Source organism: Sorex araneus, chromosome 6, assembly GCF_027595985.1.
Source record: "Sorex araneus isolate mSorAra2 chromosome 6, mSorAra2.pri, whole genome shotgun sequence".
In the NCBI taxonomy this organism is placed as follows: Eukaryota; Metazoa; Chordata; class Mammalia; order Eulipotyphla; family Soricidae; genus Sorex; species Sorex araneus.
The window spans coordinates 151,729,822-151,748,839 of record NC_073307.1 but is presented as its reverse complement, the minus strand read 5'-3'; the positions used below and the strand labels follow the sequence as shown (position 1 = coordinate 151,748,839).

Here is a 19,018-nt window from a genome sequence, read left to right as displayed (position 1 = left end):
ATGGTGACAACCTCCTGGTACTTATTTCTACTATTCTTGGGTGTTCGTCTTATAGTCTATTATTCTATATTCCACAGATGAGTGCAATCTTTCTATGTCTGTCTCTCTCTTTCTGACTCATTTCACTTAGCATGATACTTTCCATGTAGATCCACTTATATGCAAAAGTCATGACCTCATTTTTTCTAACAGCTGCATAGTATTCCATTGTATATATGTACCAGAGTTTCTTCAACCAGTCATCTGTTCTAGGGCACTCGGGTTTTTTCCAGATTCTGGCTATTGTAAACAGTGCTGCGGTGAACATATAAGTGCATATGTCACTTCGACTATACTTTTTGGCTTTTCTGGGATATATTCCCAGCAGTGGTATTGCTGGGTCAAATGGGAGCTCAACCTCAAGTTTTTTGAGAATCGTCCATACTGTTTTCCAAAAGGGCTGAACTAGCCGGCATTCCCACCAGCAGTAGTACAAGAAATATTAATAATTCCTTAATCATTCAAGTGTATATGACTTTCTATTTATATGAAATTCACACATTGCAAACATTAGCATCATTTTTATTCAATTCTCTAAATATGTAAGACAATTACTTTGAACTAAAAAGTATTCTTCTCTGAAAGCATTAAGAACTATTCTAAGATCACTTATTCAAATATTTTTCACTAAAAGATTATGAAAATTTAATTTCACCTAATCACCGTTATTAGGCCATGTTATGGCCATGCTCTTTTATTTTTCTATGTTCATAGTAGTTTGAAAATTATATTTTCATTGTGCAAAAACCTAAAATTGGTAATAGACTATTGAATACTAAATACCAATGATCGTCTAAGAAAACAAGCAAAAATCCTGACTTGGGGAGTTATATGTTTGCAAAACTTAAATGACTCTAGAAGTTTAGAAATTATATAATTTTAAAAGATGTTTTGACAATATTTTATATTCACATAAGTAAATTCTCAAAATGAGAACCCGAGTATCTGTTAACCCATCATCTTCTGCATACTTTTTCCTTAAATAAGGTTTCAAAGGGTTTTTAATTGCTGGCACTCATGACAACTTTCTTTTTCCTCAATTGTCATAGAATGACACCTTTTAATGGAAAGAGAATCAAAGGAGAAAAAGGAATGAAGAGTACTCTACAAAAGTGCATTATTTTCCACCCTGAGAAATTACATAGATTCTTTTTTTGAAAATCCTTTAGTGAAATTGAAATATTAGAATTGGACAACTGCTTTCTACTTTTAGTGTTTGAAAACTACATATTCATTGATTTTGTCATCATTTTATTTAAATTTAATTTAAAAATATGTTGCACTTAATAAACAAAGAATGAAAGTAAAGTCAATGATTCTAACTCTTCTTAGTTGTATCATTTCTATTTAGTTGCTATAAAGTACCTAGTACTGTAACATTTTGTTCCATAGAGGAGGATAGAAATCTTATTATGGTATTGAAAACAAAGTCGCAACAATTAAAAATATGAATTTTTTTACTGATTTAGAGTTTTGAAATGTATTTAAAATCCTACAGTATGGCTGATTTTTTAATGATTTATTTGACAACTAATTGTCAAATAGTTCTATCAAAATTTTAAAAGAACTTATAAATTATATAGATATTAAATTTATATTACACGGGCCTAGTTCTTGACAAATGTTACTTTGATAAAAGAATTTGCATGTGTGCTTATTTGTTATTGAAACAGAAATCCTGAGTTTACATTTGATTGTCACTTCAGATCCAGATAAGGCATGCAGTGAGATAGTTCTTGCTAACTAATTGAGATGAGGTAATTTCTCATTCTGGGATAAAATGACTCCTGAAAATTAATTTTTTATTCTACTTCAATTTTGCAGTGATTAAGTAGTGTTTAGGTTATAATAGATTTGGATTCTGAATTTCTCATATATTCATTATCACCACAAATAGCAGAGTGCTAAATGTTATTAAACTTTAAGTTTTCTTCCCTATTACTGACCATTATTCACTTTTGTGCTTTAGCTTGTAGTAAAACATGCCATTTTTAATGAAGCTGTGACACATACACAAATACAAGGGGGGTGTATAGTGATCGCTTTTTACCTTTTTACAGACTTTCATAAATGTCAATGTTGCTACATTAGTTTTAAATTGTCTTTAAATCATGAATTATAAAAGTAAAATATGAATAACTGACAATATTTGATCCACAGCAGAAAATAGTGTGCAAATTATATAATAGACATGAAACCTAGAAGTTCCATCAAGGAATCTTATTTTTTTTTATTTAATTGCATTTATTTGGGCATAATTCAGGTAATATTGTCTGATAAATATTTTAAATAAATGACTTATATACAAGGCAGAATAAGGAAATATACTATGAAAAATATCTCTTCTAAATTTTAGTTAGAATTTTGATAAAACTTAAAAATAACATTTGATTTTTAAAATATTCAAAGATTCAAACAAGTAAAATACTGAGAAAAAACTCATTAATCTTATAACTTCTATAATAATAAATAATATTCAACCAATTTGTTTTTTATTTTTCAGATTTATGAACCATAGGGCATAATATTCATCAAGCCAAATGGAAACCCATAGAAATGTCTCAGAATTTATTCTTCTAGGACTTTCTTCTGATCCCAACATACAAATATTTTGCTTTGTGTTTTTCTTGCTCTGTTATACCATCCTACTCGGAGGAAACCTTCTGATTCTGATCTCTGTCCAGTGCAGTCCTCTATTTAATCAACCAATGTACTATTTCCTTGTCCACCTATCATCTATGGACATCTGCTATACCTCCACTGTTACACCCAAATTAATTGCTGACCTGCTTGTGGAAAAAAAGACCATTTTCTACAGTAACTGCATGTTCCAGGTATTTACCATGCACTTCTTTGGTGGTGTTGAGGTCTTTATTCTTACAGCTATGGCATATGATCGTTACGTTGCAATCTGCAAGCCTCTCCACTATATGATAATCATGAGCAGGACAAGATGCAATCTCCTAGTCCTCGCTGCATGGGTGGGTGGGGCTATCCATGCCTTTCCTCTTTTTGCTATAGCCATCAGTTTACCCTTCTGTGGTCCAAATGAAATCGACCACTATTTTTGTGATGTCTTCCCTTTACTTAAGATTGCGTGCACTGATACCTACATTGATGGTGTCCTTATAATTGCGTTTTCTGGTATGGTTGCCTTAGTTACTTTTGTTATCTTATCTTTTTCTTATGGAGTCATACTATTTTCTTTAAGAAATCAGTCAGCTGAGGGAAGAAAGAAAGCCCTGTCTACCTGTGGGTCTCATATCACTGTGGTCATCTTATTTTTCGCACCTGATATATTTATCTACCTAAGACCTCCTACCACTTTTCCTGAAGACAAAATAGTTGCCCTGTTTTACACCATCATTGCCCCTATGTTCAATCCCTTAATCTACACGCTGAGAAACACTGAGATGAAAAACACACTGAGAAAAGTGTGGTGTCGAACATGCCTTTCCAGAGAATCACACACTTAGTATCGAAGACGTTCCTGGAGGATGGAACTTCTAAAGACAGTGATATCTATGAATAAAATAATCAGTGCTGTAGATGTTATATGTTATCTGATATTGTGAAGAGAGATGTAGGATTTCAAATTCATGTTAACAAACACTAGTCCTTGCACACCAAAACTGATTGGAACTAAGTTAAATTTTAAGTATGCTTCTATATTCTGGATTACCTGCATGAAAAAGGATTTGAGTCCTGGGTAATTGAATTAATTGTCATAATATAATTTATTTTTTTGAGTCAACATGAGCTACAATTACAAAACTTTCTTGTTTGATTTTCACTCATACAATGATCAAACAGCCATCCCTCCACAGTGCACACTTTCCACCACCAATTTCCCCAGTATCCTTAACTGCCCCTCTTCCCCCTGCCTCTATGGCAGATGATTATCCTCTTTCTCTCTCTCCTTATGGGTGTAATTTAAATATAATGCTATATTGATCAATTATTTTAAAGGGTCTCAAAGAATAATTTTATATATTTAATCTACTTATAGATCAGGGCTGAGCCCAAAGGCACACATATACAGAGGTTATGTAGAAATTGGAAATTAAAAATAATACGGCACATTTTGTGATAAAACACTCCTTTATACAATGTTAACACCGATCAGAAGGTATGTATAAAAATTTATTTTAAAGTATGATTTTAATTTTCTTCTGGGTATGCACAATCCTACCCATTATTGAAATAATAATAGCTATTATTACTGTTAATATACTATTACTTATTAAACTATTGAAGGAAGAGTGAGAATCTATGATTCAAATACCTGAAACAAATGTACTGGTATTTTTCTAAGTAGAAATTTATAGTATGAACAGTCAAATTCAAGGAACTGTATAACAAAATACCAGAGTGACACACTTCTATCTGCCTAATACTACTGAGCAAATTCATAGCTGCCAGATCCAAAAACAAGCAACCATTGCTTCTCTAATGAACAGTAAAAGATAAAAAGTGTCCACAAAGAAACAATGTAATAATTCAACAAGCAAAATAGGGGGCTGGAGCAATAGTAGAGTGGGGAGGGTGTTTGCCTTGCACAAGGCAACCTGGGTTTGATTACCAGCTTCCGAAATGGTCCCCTGAGCATCACCAGGACTAATTCCTGAGTGCAGAGTCAAGAGTAACCTTGATCATTGCCAAGTTTGACCCAAAAATAAAAAAAAGAGTATATTTGGTCTACACAGGGATATTTGTAATGTATATAATCTTAATTGTCTGATTTTGGAAAGAATCAGCTGGCCCTCCTAGCACTGAATGGCTGGCCAGTTGGCCAAATGTTATAGAGAATGAGTCCAGATCTCCTCAACACTGCTTGGATTATGTAAGGACATACCACAAAATAAATGTTCTAAAATTAAAAAAAATGAAGAAAAAGCATATTACTAAGAAAAAGCAGTTAATATATCTGAAAAGTCAATATCTGATTGACTTTTGCTTCAAAATGTAAAGTATTTACATATCCATTTACATATCCAATTTTTCATATCCATAAAGTTCAAAATGATGAAGACTTCAAGAAAAATGGATAGGAAGACTGTGGTCAAGGGTACACCAATAAGTGATGTTAAGGTCACAAAATTTTATTAACAGAATTAATTTTTTTATTATATTTATATTTAAGGGTTTTATATGAAGGTCACAAACTATAATTTATTGAGATGCTGTATTTGCTGTGTTATATCATGTTTATGATTCTTTTTTACATATCTGCTTACTTTCTGTATTCAATGCATGGTATCTATAATATGTCTAAATAAATGTGTATTGAACATCACCAATTGTTTGACTCAAATTGGGGATAATAACACAAAGTTGTAAAAAATATGCCTGCTCCAGGGATGTGTGTTGACGGGGTCTCTGTACAGCTCTCTCTCACCACCCGCGTTCAGTTCTCTTGGACCGCCGTGTATGGACTGGATCGGGACAGCTGTAGGCGATGGGCAGGCAAGGAAGAACAATAACCAAGCTGGTTGCTGATTAGTTACCATTTTATTCAATCTCTCCTCTCTCCCATCTCACGCACTCTTCTTTCCTAGCCCCTTATTCCTCCATTCCCCCTCATCCCTCCCAGCTGCGTCTCTCAGCCTGGGTTCTCTCTCTCCTCTCTGGATTCTTCCTCTGACCACTTCTGTTGGATTCTGTCTCTCATGGCTTCTCTCTCCACCTTGCCCTCTGGGTCTGCAATAGACCCAGTCTGGTAGGAAAATCAACATAAGAAAGCCCTTCCTGACTGACCAGGCCCATGGGCAAAATATCTCTTAAGGTGTTTTTCTCCTTTAGTTATTTTTGTATGACACAGTAAGAGATACATTGAAGCTTGTAGGGCAGCTCTCCTGGGAACATCTTGCCACAGGCTTAGACTACAGAGCTCAGGCCAGATTAATCATGCCTAACCCTAGCAGGGCTATTACTTTTTGGATCATGACAGCATCTGTCCATGGCCAAACCCTTAAGCATTAATTGAGCATTAATTAAGCATTAGTTAAGCATTAGGCACTCTAGCCAGGCCCATCTCGATGCTAAGGTAGTACATAGCTCAACACTTGCCCTGGGTCCATCCAGTCCCTTGTCTGTACCCTGATTTTGAGGGTGGTAGGAAGTAAGGGCAGCTGAAGCTTAGGTCAAGAGAACAGACGCCCAGGAGGAAAGTATCATTTAAAGTCAAATTGACTCCCAGGTTACAAAAGCATAGCATTTACTACTGTCTTCCTCTGCCCATACAAAAAGGACATGGCTCTGAATAAACTATGCAAAGAACTTGAGGAGAAGAGAAAAAAAATATTTACAAGAAACAGAGAACAAAAAAAGAAGTACAAATAAACACAGAGGAATGGGAGCACTGTCATGCAAACAACCCAATAAACTTGAGGCTATGGTATCTGACACAAAGTGTTTTCAATAGTTACGGTTACAAATCGAACATTTTATAATACAACTAATATACATAATCCACTGTTGTATTATTTTGTTAAAAATTTAGAAGTACACTATCAATAATGAGCATAAAAGAAATAACTTAAGATATTAATGATCACTGATTTTGCTTAGGTTTTTCTCTTAAATCTTAGAGAGATGAAACATCATTAGATTAGAAGAATCTAAATCATGAAACATTCCCAGAGCATATTGACTTTACCAAATTATCTTTAAAATTGGCTGCTTTCTCAGAATAGCTTTGAGTTAAATGTTTTGGTACTCTCACTGTAAAATTATTTCACATGATCAGAACATTTTTTACAAGGTATTTAGTATTTCCATTATATTTTTTCACCTTAATTTTAGTTCAATGTTCATTTTAGAGCCACGGGAGCTAAAGTGAGATGGTAGTGAGATTGCCTTGCTTGCTACCAACCCAATTTTATGCATAGCATTCCATAAGTTTCCTTGAGCCCCATCGCGAATGAGTCCTAAGTGCAGAGTCAGCAATAAGCCCTAAGTATAGCCAGGTATGGTCACAGAGCTTTAAAAAAAAAAGAAAGTAAGAAACCTGCAGGATCCAACTGCCAGACTTTCTTTATGTGGGTTCCTGACTTCAGGCTGGGGATGGGTAAAGAGCCCACCTTTGTTCACACACCTAGTTTATGCACAGAAGAAATTATATCTGCACTTGTATGTTTGTTGCAGCACTGTTCACAATAGCCAGAATCTGGAAACAACCAGAGTGCCTGAGAACAAACAACTGGTTCACGAAACTATGGTACATCTGCTCAATGGAATACTATATAGCTGTTAGGAAAAAAAGTCTTTAAATGTGCTTATAAGTAGATGGGCACAGAGAGTATCATGGTGCAAGAAATAAGTCAGAAAAATAGGGACAGACATAGATGATTGTACTCATTGGTAGATATAAAAAAAAATGTAGTATGAGACTAACACCCAAAGACAGTAGAAACAAGGGCCAGGAGTATTGGTCAAAGGTTGGAAGCCTGCCTCAAAGGCTGGGGGAGAGGGCAATTTGGATAGAGAAGGGACCATAGAGTTGCATGAATATTCAGTTAGTCAGAGGCACAGAGACAAGACCCAAGAGAGGAATGGAGAAGCACGGAGGGCCAAGACTCGCTTAGACTCAATGGCCCCAAGCGAACTTCATTGGTTGCTTCATATTGTTTTCTATCAACTACATTTCAATGACTTCATCACATAGAAAGAATCATTAACAAGAGTACACACAGTCATAGGATAAGCACTCATCAGAAGAACATCAAGGTATACATTGTCTTGTTAAAACTAAGTTGTGATGATTAAAAGGTCAGAGGAAGATATGAAGCCAGACACGTAGGCTCTACAGATCACGTCCCCCTCATTCTTGTGGTTGGTTACACAAAGGGCAAAGCGAAGGCTCCTACTGATACTTAAAGGTCAAACCAGATTAAGGATGTGTAGGAGTGGGGGAAACTGCTGCCCTGTACTGCCAAGATAGTGTGTGACCAGGCGGGTGCATGGGAGCATGTGCTTCTCCAGATCAACCGTTCTGACAAGCTTCATTTAGCCCAGTTAGTTAAAAGTGGGGTCCCGGTTCTGCTTCCTGTTTGCAAGGCAGCATCCAGAGACTCCTCCTAATGACCAGGCTTAGTACCAACATCATTATGACAGTGATGGTTGGAAGAGATCACTCTGATGAAAAATGTGTGCTAAAAGTGGGTACAGGACAAAACATGACGGTCTCTCAGTATCTGTTCTGCAAACCATAATACCCCAAAGAGGAGAGAGAATGAGAGACAGAGACAGAGATACAGAGAGAGACAGAGATACAGAGAGAGAAGAGAAAGTGACTGCCATAGAGGCAACCTGGGAGTGGGAGTAGGGGATACTGGGGATATTGGTGGTAGGAAATGCACACTGGTGGATAGGTGGGTGTTGGAACATTGTATGACTAAAACCCGATCATGGAATCTTTGTAACTATGTCAGAGTGATTCGGTTTAAGAAAAAAGAGAAAGAAAACAAAATTTTAGAGCTGCAGATATTAAATTTTATTTTGCACAAAGACTTTTAGCCACCCTAAGGGAACATGATGTGTGAACAATGGAGAAATTACTGGTGTCAGCTCGAGCAAATCGATGAACAACAGGAGGGCAGTGATACAGTGAATAAAACTCTTCAATTGAATAAATTCATTCTAATGTAACTTGATGTGCTTACAGAAAATCATTAGTTTCAGTGCTAGCATGTTTGGGAGGGTTAGACCAGTCTCAATGCCTGACCTGTCCAGTTTGCTGGATGGTGCCCTACATGATCTATCTCAAAGGGTGCATGTTATAAGACTGGCCTTGAAATTGTTTTGATTTCTGACTCTAACATGGCTACAATACCAAGGGGGTTTCTTCTTATTGAGATGATTCTGAGAAGGTCTTCAAGTTGTCCAGAGTAGACATTTTACCACACTGTCACCTGATGTGTAAACAAACAATTTTATCAAAGTCATATTGACCTCAGGGGAAACTTACTTTTATTCAAATATTATAGACTGACCTTTATTTATGTATATTTCCAGCAATAACTTTTGTTAAGAGAAAAGACAACCATATTGAAGCAGGTTTTGTCCTATGCAATCATCCCCTCTTTGTGGCTTTTTTAATGCACTTTCTCTTTGAAATCCATTACAAAGTCTGACAGTTTCTAAGAGTGAATCCTATGGTCATGTAATATATTGTTTCCTCAAACCAGGTATGATTTCATGGCTGATGATGCTGTCTCAAAATTATTTTATGATTACTTGTTATTGCTTATGCAATCTTATGGTAATGCAATTGTATGTCTAGAAATATAATTAGAGCTGCCAACCAGTTTTTGGTGAGTCAGATAAATATTGTTACAATTGTTATTTCAATATCTCTCTGTGATTTTACTCTTTAGCAGAAAAAAATAGTTTTATTTATCTTTAGGATGAAAAGATTAGTTCTATTTGTCATACTCAAAGTTATTTTTTCAGTATGACAAAGTTGTCTCTTTTTATTAGTCTTAATTTTGTACTTTGACCTTTATTAATCTTAGAGACAAAGGTTTGGATTTATTTTATAAAATTTATTTAATATTTTTTGTCAGTTCAGTTTCTTAAAAGCTTATTTCTGCATTTTCATGTTTTTTCAACATAATTTTTTTCAAATTTCTAAGAACTTATTAATAAGATTGCAATATATGTGCTCAATATACATATTTGTAGACGGCAAAATTAGTACATTTTCTATAGTTCAAGACTGCAATATTAGTGCACTTTCTATATATCACAAAGATTTTAATAAAATAAATTTTATAATAATGTCAATAGTATAACTTCAAAACCAGAATGAAAAAATTCTTTAGATGACATAAGCTACTAATAAGCCTGATTAAAATAACTAAAAGATATTCTCAATAGTTTCTGTATCCTAAGCAAATTTAATTAATTTTGTATTTCCTGTCTTAGCAACTTCAATGGTGAAGTATGCAAAAATAAAATGATGAATTATTAATCTATATAAAGTCTTTTAGAAATAATTTTAAGCAAATATGCCTACAATCACAATTCTATCAATATAACATTTCTCAATTCATAGATCTATGCTAATTTTTCCATCCTTGAAATTTACTATAAAACATACCACTTTATTGTGAAAAAAGAAAATTTTCTACTATTAAATATGAGACACTTGGCGTGGATATGGGGAGAAAGGGACTCTTCTTCACTGCTGGTGGGAATGCCGACTGGTTCAGCCCTTTTGGAAAATAATATGGACAATTCTCAAAAAATTAGGAATTGAGCTTCCATTTGACCCAGCAATTCCACTCCTGGAAATATATCCTGGAGAGGCAAAAAGGTATAGTAGAGATGACATCTGCATTTCTATGTTCATTGCAGCACTGTTTACAATAGCCACAATCTGGAAAAAGCCAGAGTGCCTGAAAACAGATGACTGGTTAAAGAAAATCTGGTACATCTACACAATGGAATACTATGTAGCTATCAGAAAACGTGAAGTCATAAAATTTGCATATAAGTGGATCAGCATGGAAAGTATCATGCTGAGTGAAATGAGTCAGAAAGAAAGAGTCAGACAATAGAAAAATTGCACTTATATGTGGAATTAAAGTAGCTGAGAGGTACAAGCTTGCAATGACGCCATTTCTGGCAGATATTTCTCTGGACTTAGTTACTAAAATGCTAAAATACAGAAATCAAAATCCGTGTGGCCATTAGTGCAGCCACTCAACCTAATATCTCTTCATTCTCAGCAATGGAAAACAAATTATCCAATGCTTCCTTTTCAGCAGGTCCATCTTTAGGAGGGAGAAACTCCAAACAATAATAGTGAGTTTTTGCTGAAATGTTGAATATAATCAAAGTAAAGTGAAAGTAAAGTGAAATTTATCAGTTACACAGGTGGGGTGAGAGGCTGGGGAAAGGGGAAGGGGGAAAGATATACTGTGATTTTTGGTGGTGGAAGATGTGCACTGGTGAAGGGATGGGTGTTCGAGCATTGTATAACTGAGACTGAAACCTGAAAGCTTTGTAACTTTCCACATGGTGATTCAATAAAAGAATAAATTAATTAAAATCAATAAATAAATATGAGACACTTAATTACTCATGAGTTTAATGATTGCAGTATATAAAATATACATAAACCAACTTCATAATATCCACCAGAGAATGAAAAACAGAAAATAAATTGTTAAATTCCATTTCCATAGCAATGACATTTATGATTTATTATGAAAAGATTTGAATAATGTAAGCTAAGAGTTAAAAATGTTGATAGTGTACAAAAATAGATAACAAGAATACTTTTTTGATGGAACAGATAACTCAATAATAATAAGATTGATACCAGATGTCTTGAGCAAAGTTTGGCCAGCAATGGATATTTTATTGAAGTGGACTCCAACTGAAAGATTACCTTTTGATATTCTCTATGCTAAATTTCTATAGGCCATCCTTTAACTGATGTTCTAAATATTCAAAGTCTGAAAGCAAGCATCAAACTTAGCAATACTAGCTCTCTATTTTCTGTAGACTATTAACTGTTTCAGCAGTTAATTAACACTTAGCATCCTATGAATTTTTAATCTGCATGGTAGAACTAATAAAACATATGAAAAATAAATGTATTATATGAATATTAAATAATGTGATGGACCTAAGCAAACAACCTTAGCAAATTTTTAATAAAATTATTAACAAAGCAGATGATCCGGGTTTGATTCCTCTGCTCCTCTTGGAAAGCCCAGCAAGCTACCAAGAGTATCTCAGCCACACTGCAGAGCCTGGCAAACTACCCATGGCATATTCAATATGACAAAAACAGTAACAACAAGTCTCACAATGGAGATGTTACTGGTGTCTGCTCTAGGAAATCGATGAGCAATGGGATGACAGTGATACAGTGACAGTGATAGAGTGATATTAGTCCCAAGACCAGAGAGATAACACAATAGACAGTGCACTTGCCTTGCATGGTGCCAACAAAAGTTCAATCCTCACTACCCTATCTGGTTCCCTGAGTCCAACCAGGAGTGATCCCTGAACTCAGATCTAGGAATGAATAATGAACACCGTAAAGTGCGCACGTCCCCTGAAAAAATACATAATTACAAGGCAACTGTACCCAAATATAGGTAAATATGCAATGGGTTTCTTTAATTTATTTGTTCCACATACTGTTAATTCTAATAGTCATGCATGCTGGAATTCTTAATGATTGTTTCTCTTTTCTTCACTCCTCTTAGATTCTCTGAGAGACACTAGCCTAATACCATTAGTTCTCTTCTTAATTCAGAAAGATGAAATAACACAGCACAGAATTTTATGAACTGTGCCTCTGACTAGTTCTTTCAGACTCCAAGGAAATACTGTCTGAGGCAACATAATTAAGGAAAAGGTGAAACGTAGCAAGGGACATAACCACAGAGAATGGTTTATAAACTTTGGCCTGGTTGTGTTTAGAATGCCTTTGAGGATACATAATTTCCCACAGCTTTAAAATACCTATTAATGCTTGTGTCATCACCTCAGGTTATAATCTGCTCTTTGAACTCAATTGCATCAGACGCAGGAATAAAAAGATGATTTTTCAGACCTAAACCCTTGTATTACTTCTGCAGAATATTTTAAAAATACTTTTTGATTACCATTTAGTCCGAGTTAGTACTAAGATGAGAATTTGCATTCAACATTTCTATCCAGTTCTCTGGAGGTTGATAAAGATAAGATTTTTATATGGATAATAATTATCGGAATGTTTGAGTAAGTTTTCTTTGAACACTTTTAGAAGTTTTAAGATATGCTGAGATTTCTAAAATATTTTCAGATAATTTATTTGGATGGATTTGGATTACTGTTTTAAAATTATCTTCATTTTCAATTGTGTTTCAGCACTGGAGACTAACTGGGAAAGCATGTCCTAGAGCAATTTAACCTGAGTACCAGAAGCTAATGGGTATTGATCACCCAGGTCTCCTTGATTCAGGAAGGTTTTCAATAACTATGTACTAGATTTATTTTAAGCTCTTTATAGAAATTCTCTGTTATTTCAATTGAAAGTTTGTAACTTTGCTTGAAGTATATAATCTGATGTCTGGTGGCTATACAATAATGTCATAATTCACTTTTCATTGTGTAATATTTCCAACGAGCTCCGTTAAATAAGAATTAAACTACTTCCATTTTTGCAGTAAATTTTGTAGAAAGTTCAAACTTAAATGCATCCTGCTATATTAATATCTAAACAAATCTGCTTATGCACAAACATACGTAATTTTTAAATAATACTTGCTTATTTGAAAATATTCATTATCCTAGAATAGTTTTATGAGTTATCTAAGGTAAGTTTGCTGAATGCTACATCGTAAAAAACTTAATGTGTGATAGAAACTTCCAGCTAATGACTTTTAGTAAGACTTTCTATGTATATGCAATAAGCATAATTAAAGTGCATGCATAATTTTTATTTAGTACTATCAATTGAATAACATAATTTAAACTAAATTTTTGCACCAAATAGAAATCATTTTACAGAGTAGTGTTAAAATATATCCTAAAAATTACTGTATCATTCAAAGAGCAGGTTTTGACTAACCAGTTGCTGAAATTGAATTTTTCACAATTAGAGTTATTAAATCTATGTTCTGACCTTGCTTTTTCCTTTTGCACTTTTCCATCATACATAGCTTTTATTTTGTCCATGAAAAATTTTGATGTTAGTAAGCCAGGTATTTAATATGGAAGACCATTGAGGGTAAAATACAGGTTTTACCCATATATTATGAGGCATTCCATATAAACTCACATGCATCATTAACTTCTAAGTTCTGTTACATGTATAGAAAAGAAAAGTGATTAAGAAGAGATTAAATAACTAGTTTAAGGGTCACACAAGTCAGTTTATATAACAATCTCATGTATTTTTATCTCTCCTCTGTTGTTCTACACATGTGCTCTATAACTGCCCAATATTCTTTTACTTTAATAGTGATTTCTGTTTCCTCATGCATTACTTTCTTAATATCACTGTTATTTTATGATAATAATATTGTAATTCATCTTTCTATTTATTTTTCTTCTCTTTCTAGGTGCACAAATTATAAAGTCTATTCTCTAGAAGGAGAGGTTAAGGAACAGTGAGTTATTGTAGGTAGATTCAAAGCCAAAGATAAATTAGAAAATGCAACACTAAATTAGAAAATGCAAAAAAATGTGGAATTTATAATTTTGTAAAATTTATAGAATATGATTCTAAATGTTTGTGATCAGAGAATTTTTAAGTATATCTACTCGTGTCATATTTGATATGCTCAAAACAGTAGCAACAAGTCTCACAATGGAGATGACTCTGGTGCCTGCTTGAGCAAATCGATGAACAACGGGAGGACAGTTGCTATAGAGCTTTATATTAGGTACTCCTTATATTTTTACAGATAGAAACACTGAAATTTGCAACTTGAGTGTCTAGTAATTAACCTACTATCTGACGTATCTTATATGCAGATTGGGATTCAATGTAGTAATATCTGACTTAATTTTTCTTTTTCTTTTATTGAATCACCATGTGGAAAGTTACAACGCTTTCAGGCTTAATTTTTCTTAATCTGAGCTATTTAAAGTGATATTTGGATGAGACAAGTGGTTTCCACATTTAGGTGGTTCACACCTCTATTTATGTGATATTTCTAACTTTTTTTTTATACCTAGAAAAATACCATTAGTCACATTCTAAACAAGAATCAGTATTGGTTGTTCTAAAGAGGTCAATGAGACCTTCCTCAACATTGTTATGGTTAACTTCAAACCCCCCTAGGATTGATAATCATTTTGTTTTGTTTCATAAATGAGATTGGAAACAAATTTAATAAACTGAAAACAGTTATAGCAAACACATTATTTTTATTTTCTTAGACTTTTGAATTATAATTCAAAATAGTGTAGTTTACCACTGTATCAAATAGTTAAGAGCCATAGCCCTCTATTATTTCCATAAAAATTCTTAAAATATTATAAATGACAAATATTTAATATGTGAGTCAGTAGAACTAACATGTTATAAACATATTAATAACAGTATTTTTGTAATTTTTAATAGAAAGAAGTCCTGGGGTTCAGGTTTGACTATTTCTTCAGATTTAGACTAAGGTAAACAATGAGGTAGGTTTTGCAAACCTATTGGGAAGAGGTAATTCTTCGCCAATGGAAAAAGTTGCTCCTGGAATTTAACTCCCTTTTACATTGATTAAGTGATGTTTTAAGATATATAGGGGCCAGAAAAATTGACTAGGGATTTAACTGCTTGTTTTGCATGTGACTGACATTGGTTTGATCCCTAGCACTGCCAGGAGTAATCTCTGAGTAGAGAATCAGTTGTGCCCCAAAAATCAAAACAAGAAATAGGAAATAATAAAATTGTATAAAACTTTCAAATTCCTACCATTCTCATTTATTCATTATCGTAGCAGCTACCAGAGTTTAAAAGTCACAAAATTATATTTCTTTCCTCCAATATTATTTACTTTCATTCATAAAGCTCTGTAAACTGAATGAAACCTTAACTTCTTTTTATTTAACTCAAGGGAAAATGCAAAAAATACCTAGGAAATTTCAATGACCTTTTCCTTTACCGATTGATATCACAATTTTTAGTGATGGCATATTTGCTGTTAAATAAACTTTAAAACACAAGATATAAATATAAAAAATGAACATATTTTATGCTAATTTTAACAACTTAACTGAGTTATTATCATTCTTTGCAATACTGTATACTTCTCAATGGTCATGTCTTTTAAAATACAAGATCAATTTTTTGGCCTTACATGAGCAATTGATAATACTGAATTCTATAAGTAATATGCAAATTATACCTACAAAATTTAACTTTTGCATTTCTTCAGGAAAAATGTTAAGATAATTTATGTAGCTTGGTCAGGTACTTAAAGAAAAATAAAATTCACATGATATTTAAAGAATAGACATCAAAAGCATGCAACTAATCTTGCTTTGTTTAGTTATGAACAAGAGATAATATAACTGTGAAGAATGAAATGTTTTATTGCAAAATTCATCTTCAAATATAGTAAATTTGTATCATTAATATTGAATAAGTTAACATTTATAAATTTTATATAATAAGTTATCCCACAATAATTTCATGAAAAGCAGAGAAGCTGGAATGATAGTTCTGTGGGTAGAGTGCTCATCTTTTTCATGACCAACCTGGCTTCCATGGCCAGCACTCCAGCTGGTCTCCGAGCCCTGCCAGCAATGAACCCTGAGCTTAGAGTCAGGAGTAAGCCCTGAGCACTGCTGAGTGTGGCCCCCCAAATAAAATTAAACTAAATTAAATACAGATGAAGGTAAACTCAAAATATAACACAATGAAAAGATGCTCAATTAAATTAAACTTATGAACTTTGCTATTTTAATTTGCTTTTGGCAAATTAGTGATAAGAATTTACTCTTAAGGTAATTTACAATTTATGTTTTATTTCTTTCAGGTATATAACTCATGTGTGTCTAACATATACTAAACTCAAATGGAGAGCTACAGAAACGTCTCAGAATTCATCCTTCTTGGACTCTCTTATGGCCACAACGTACAAATATTTTGTTTTGTGGTCTTCTTACTCTGTTATGTTGCTCTGCTGGGGGGAAACCTTCTAATCATTGTCTCCATTTACTGCAGCCCTCTATATAATCAACCAATGTACTATTTCCTCATCTACTTATCCTCCATAGACATCTGCTACACCTCTACTGTGACACCCAAATTACTCGCTGACCTGCTTGTGGAAAGAAAGACCATTTCCTTTGGCAACTGCATGTTACAGGTCTTTACCATACACTTCTTTGGAGGCACCGAGATCTTCATTCTTACTGCCATGGCTTATGATCGTTACGTTGCCATCTGTAAACCCCTCCAATATATGCTCATCATGAACAGGACAAAGTGCAATCTCCTCATTTTAGCTGCTTGGGTGGGTGGGGCTATCCATGCCTTTCCTCTTTTCGGTGTGGTAATTGGTTCCCCCTTCTGTGGTCCTAATGAAATTGATCACTATTTCTGTGATCTGTATCCTTTGCTTGAAGTCGCCTGCACTGATACCTACCTGACTGGTGCTCTTGTAATTGCCTTTTCGGATACACAAGCCTTATTTCCCTTGGTTGTCTTATTTCATTCTTATGGGTCTATATTATATGCTCTAAGAAATCAGTCAGCTGAGGGGAGACGTAAGGCCCTCTTGACTTGTGGGTCTCACATCACTGTGGTCATCTTATTTTTTGGACCTGCGATCTTTATCTATTTTAGACCTCCTACTACTTTCCCCGAAGACAAAATAGTTGCTCTCTTTTACACCATCGTTGTTCCTATGTTAAATCCCTTAATCTATACTCTGAGAAATGCAGAGATGAAAAACACTTTGAGAAAAGTGTGGTGTCGGAAGTTACTTTCAGAAGGAGCACAGACTTAGTTTGAAAGAGCTTACGGACTAACCAAATTGCTGAAAGTAATAGATGTGGATACATTAGCTAAAGAATGCATGTTTTATAGTCATTTCTATATTGAAAGAGAGATACATTACCCTAAACTTATAGTAATAATTGAATAATTACTGATTTTTGAACAGCAAATGTTTACTTTAATCTTGTGGAGTGTTTGCAATGTTTATATACCTCAGTTTATCTGCATCAAACCGACTATAAAACTGAAACAAATGAGCAATTGTGATAATGTGAAAGTAGTTCTATGTTAGTAATTTAATTATAAATGATCTTAATATCAAGCTTAATGATTAATAATTATTAAACTTAGCAATTAATAAACTTAATAATTTAGTTTAAAATTTAGGCATAGTGACAGCTCACATAGTAACACCAATCATTTGTTTTGGAGAAATTGGCAGTTAAAACAAAATGGTGTTACATTTTCTCATAGCATACTCAATTATATAATTAAATGCCAATGTGATTCAGTAATTAATGTATGAAGGAAATATTTAAAAATAGATTCTGAGTTTAAGTGTTTTCATGAGATCCACCATCCTGGTTTTCTATTAAAAATATTATGAATTCATATTATCACAACTAATAATGATTAGCAATGGAAGATAGTGTGAACTTCTAAGATTCAGAATGTGCAAAACAAATGTAATAGCATTTTACTAGAACAATTTATAAAGCATCTCACATCAAACTCATGAACTACATAAAGAAATGTCAGTATAGACCCATCATGAGTAAATCCTAGCTATTGGATTAAGGAACAAAACACCTTTCTACTCTAAAGAGATATTATAAGCAGGAAAATATTTATTGTGTCCTAGAATAAGCAAGGTAATAAAAACAAAAAGAATTTTGACTTCAGAGGTATATTTGTAATAGTTTTACTGAATTGTCAAATATTGGAAATAGTCAACATCCTAGATAGTAAACAAAACAAAATAACCTGATTCATTTAAATAATTGTGTGCCATTTAGTGCTAAAAGCAACAAGCCTTTTATAACATTCAAGAAGCCAATCTGAGAAGTCTGTCTACTCTATGGTTTCAAGGATGAGATATGCTGAAGACTCAAAAGTAGGTTGACTGCAGGGACCAGTGTGACAATAATAGTTGAAAATGATCACTCTGGACAAGAACTGGTTGTCACAAGTTGGTAAAGTGATATATATGATAACCTTTCAGTAACTATGCTACAATACCATAATGTCCCAAAGGAGTGAGAGAGAAAGGGAGAGGGAGAGAGAGAGAGAGAGAGAGAGAGAGAGAGAGAGAGAGAGAGAGAGAGAGAGAGAGAGAGAGAGAGAGAGAGAGAGGGACAGAGGGGGGAAAGAGAAGAAAAGTGTCTGCCCTGGAGGCAGGGGACTGACTGTGAGTGGGGATTGAGTAAAACTGGGGACGTTGGTGACAAGAAATGCACACTGGGGAAGGCAGTGTTTGAATATTATATGACTGTAACCCAGTCATGACCAACTTTGTATCTATGTACTTCA

The 19,018-nt window shown here is 33.9% G+C and overlaps 2 protein-coding genes across 2 annotated transcripts; both read left to right on the top strand.

Moving 5' to 3' along the window:
• Positions 1-2,579: 2,579 nt before the first annotated feature.
• Positions 2,580-3,515, top strand: LOC129406004 (olfactory receptor 4P4-like). The gene has a single exon (XM_055143736.1). It carries the CDS (start codon positions 2,580-2,582, stop codon positions 3,513-3,515), a length of 936 nt encoding a protein of 311 aa, XP_054999711.1.
• A 13,047-nt stretch (positions 3,516-16,562) lies between these two features.
• LOC129406003 (olfactory receptor 4P4-like) lies at positions 16,563-17,498 on the top strand. The gene has a single exon (XM_055143735.1). It carries the CDS (start codon positions 16,563-16,565, stop codon positions 17,496-17,498), a length of 936 nt encoding a protein of 311 aa, XP_054999710.1.
• The last annotated feature ends 1,520 nt before the right edge of the window (positions 17,499-19,018 follow it).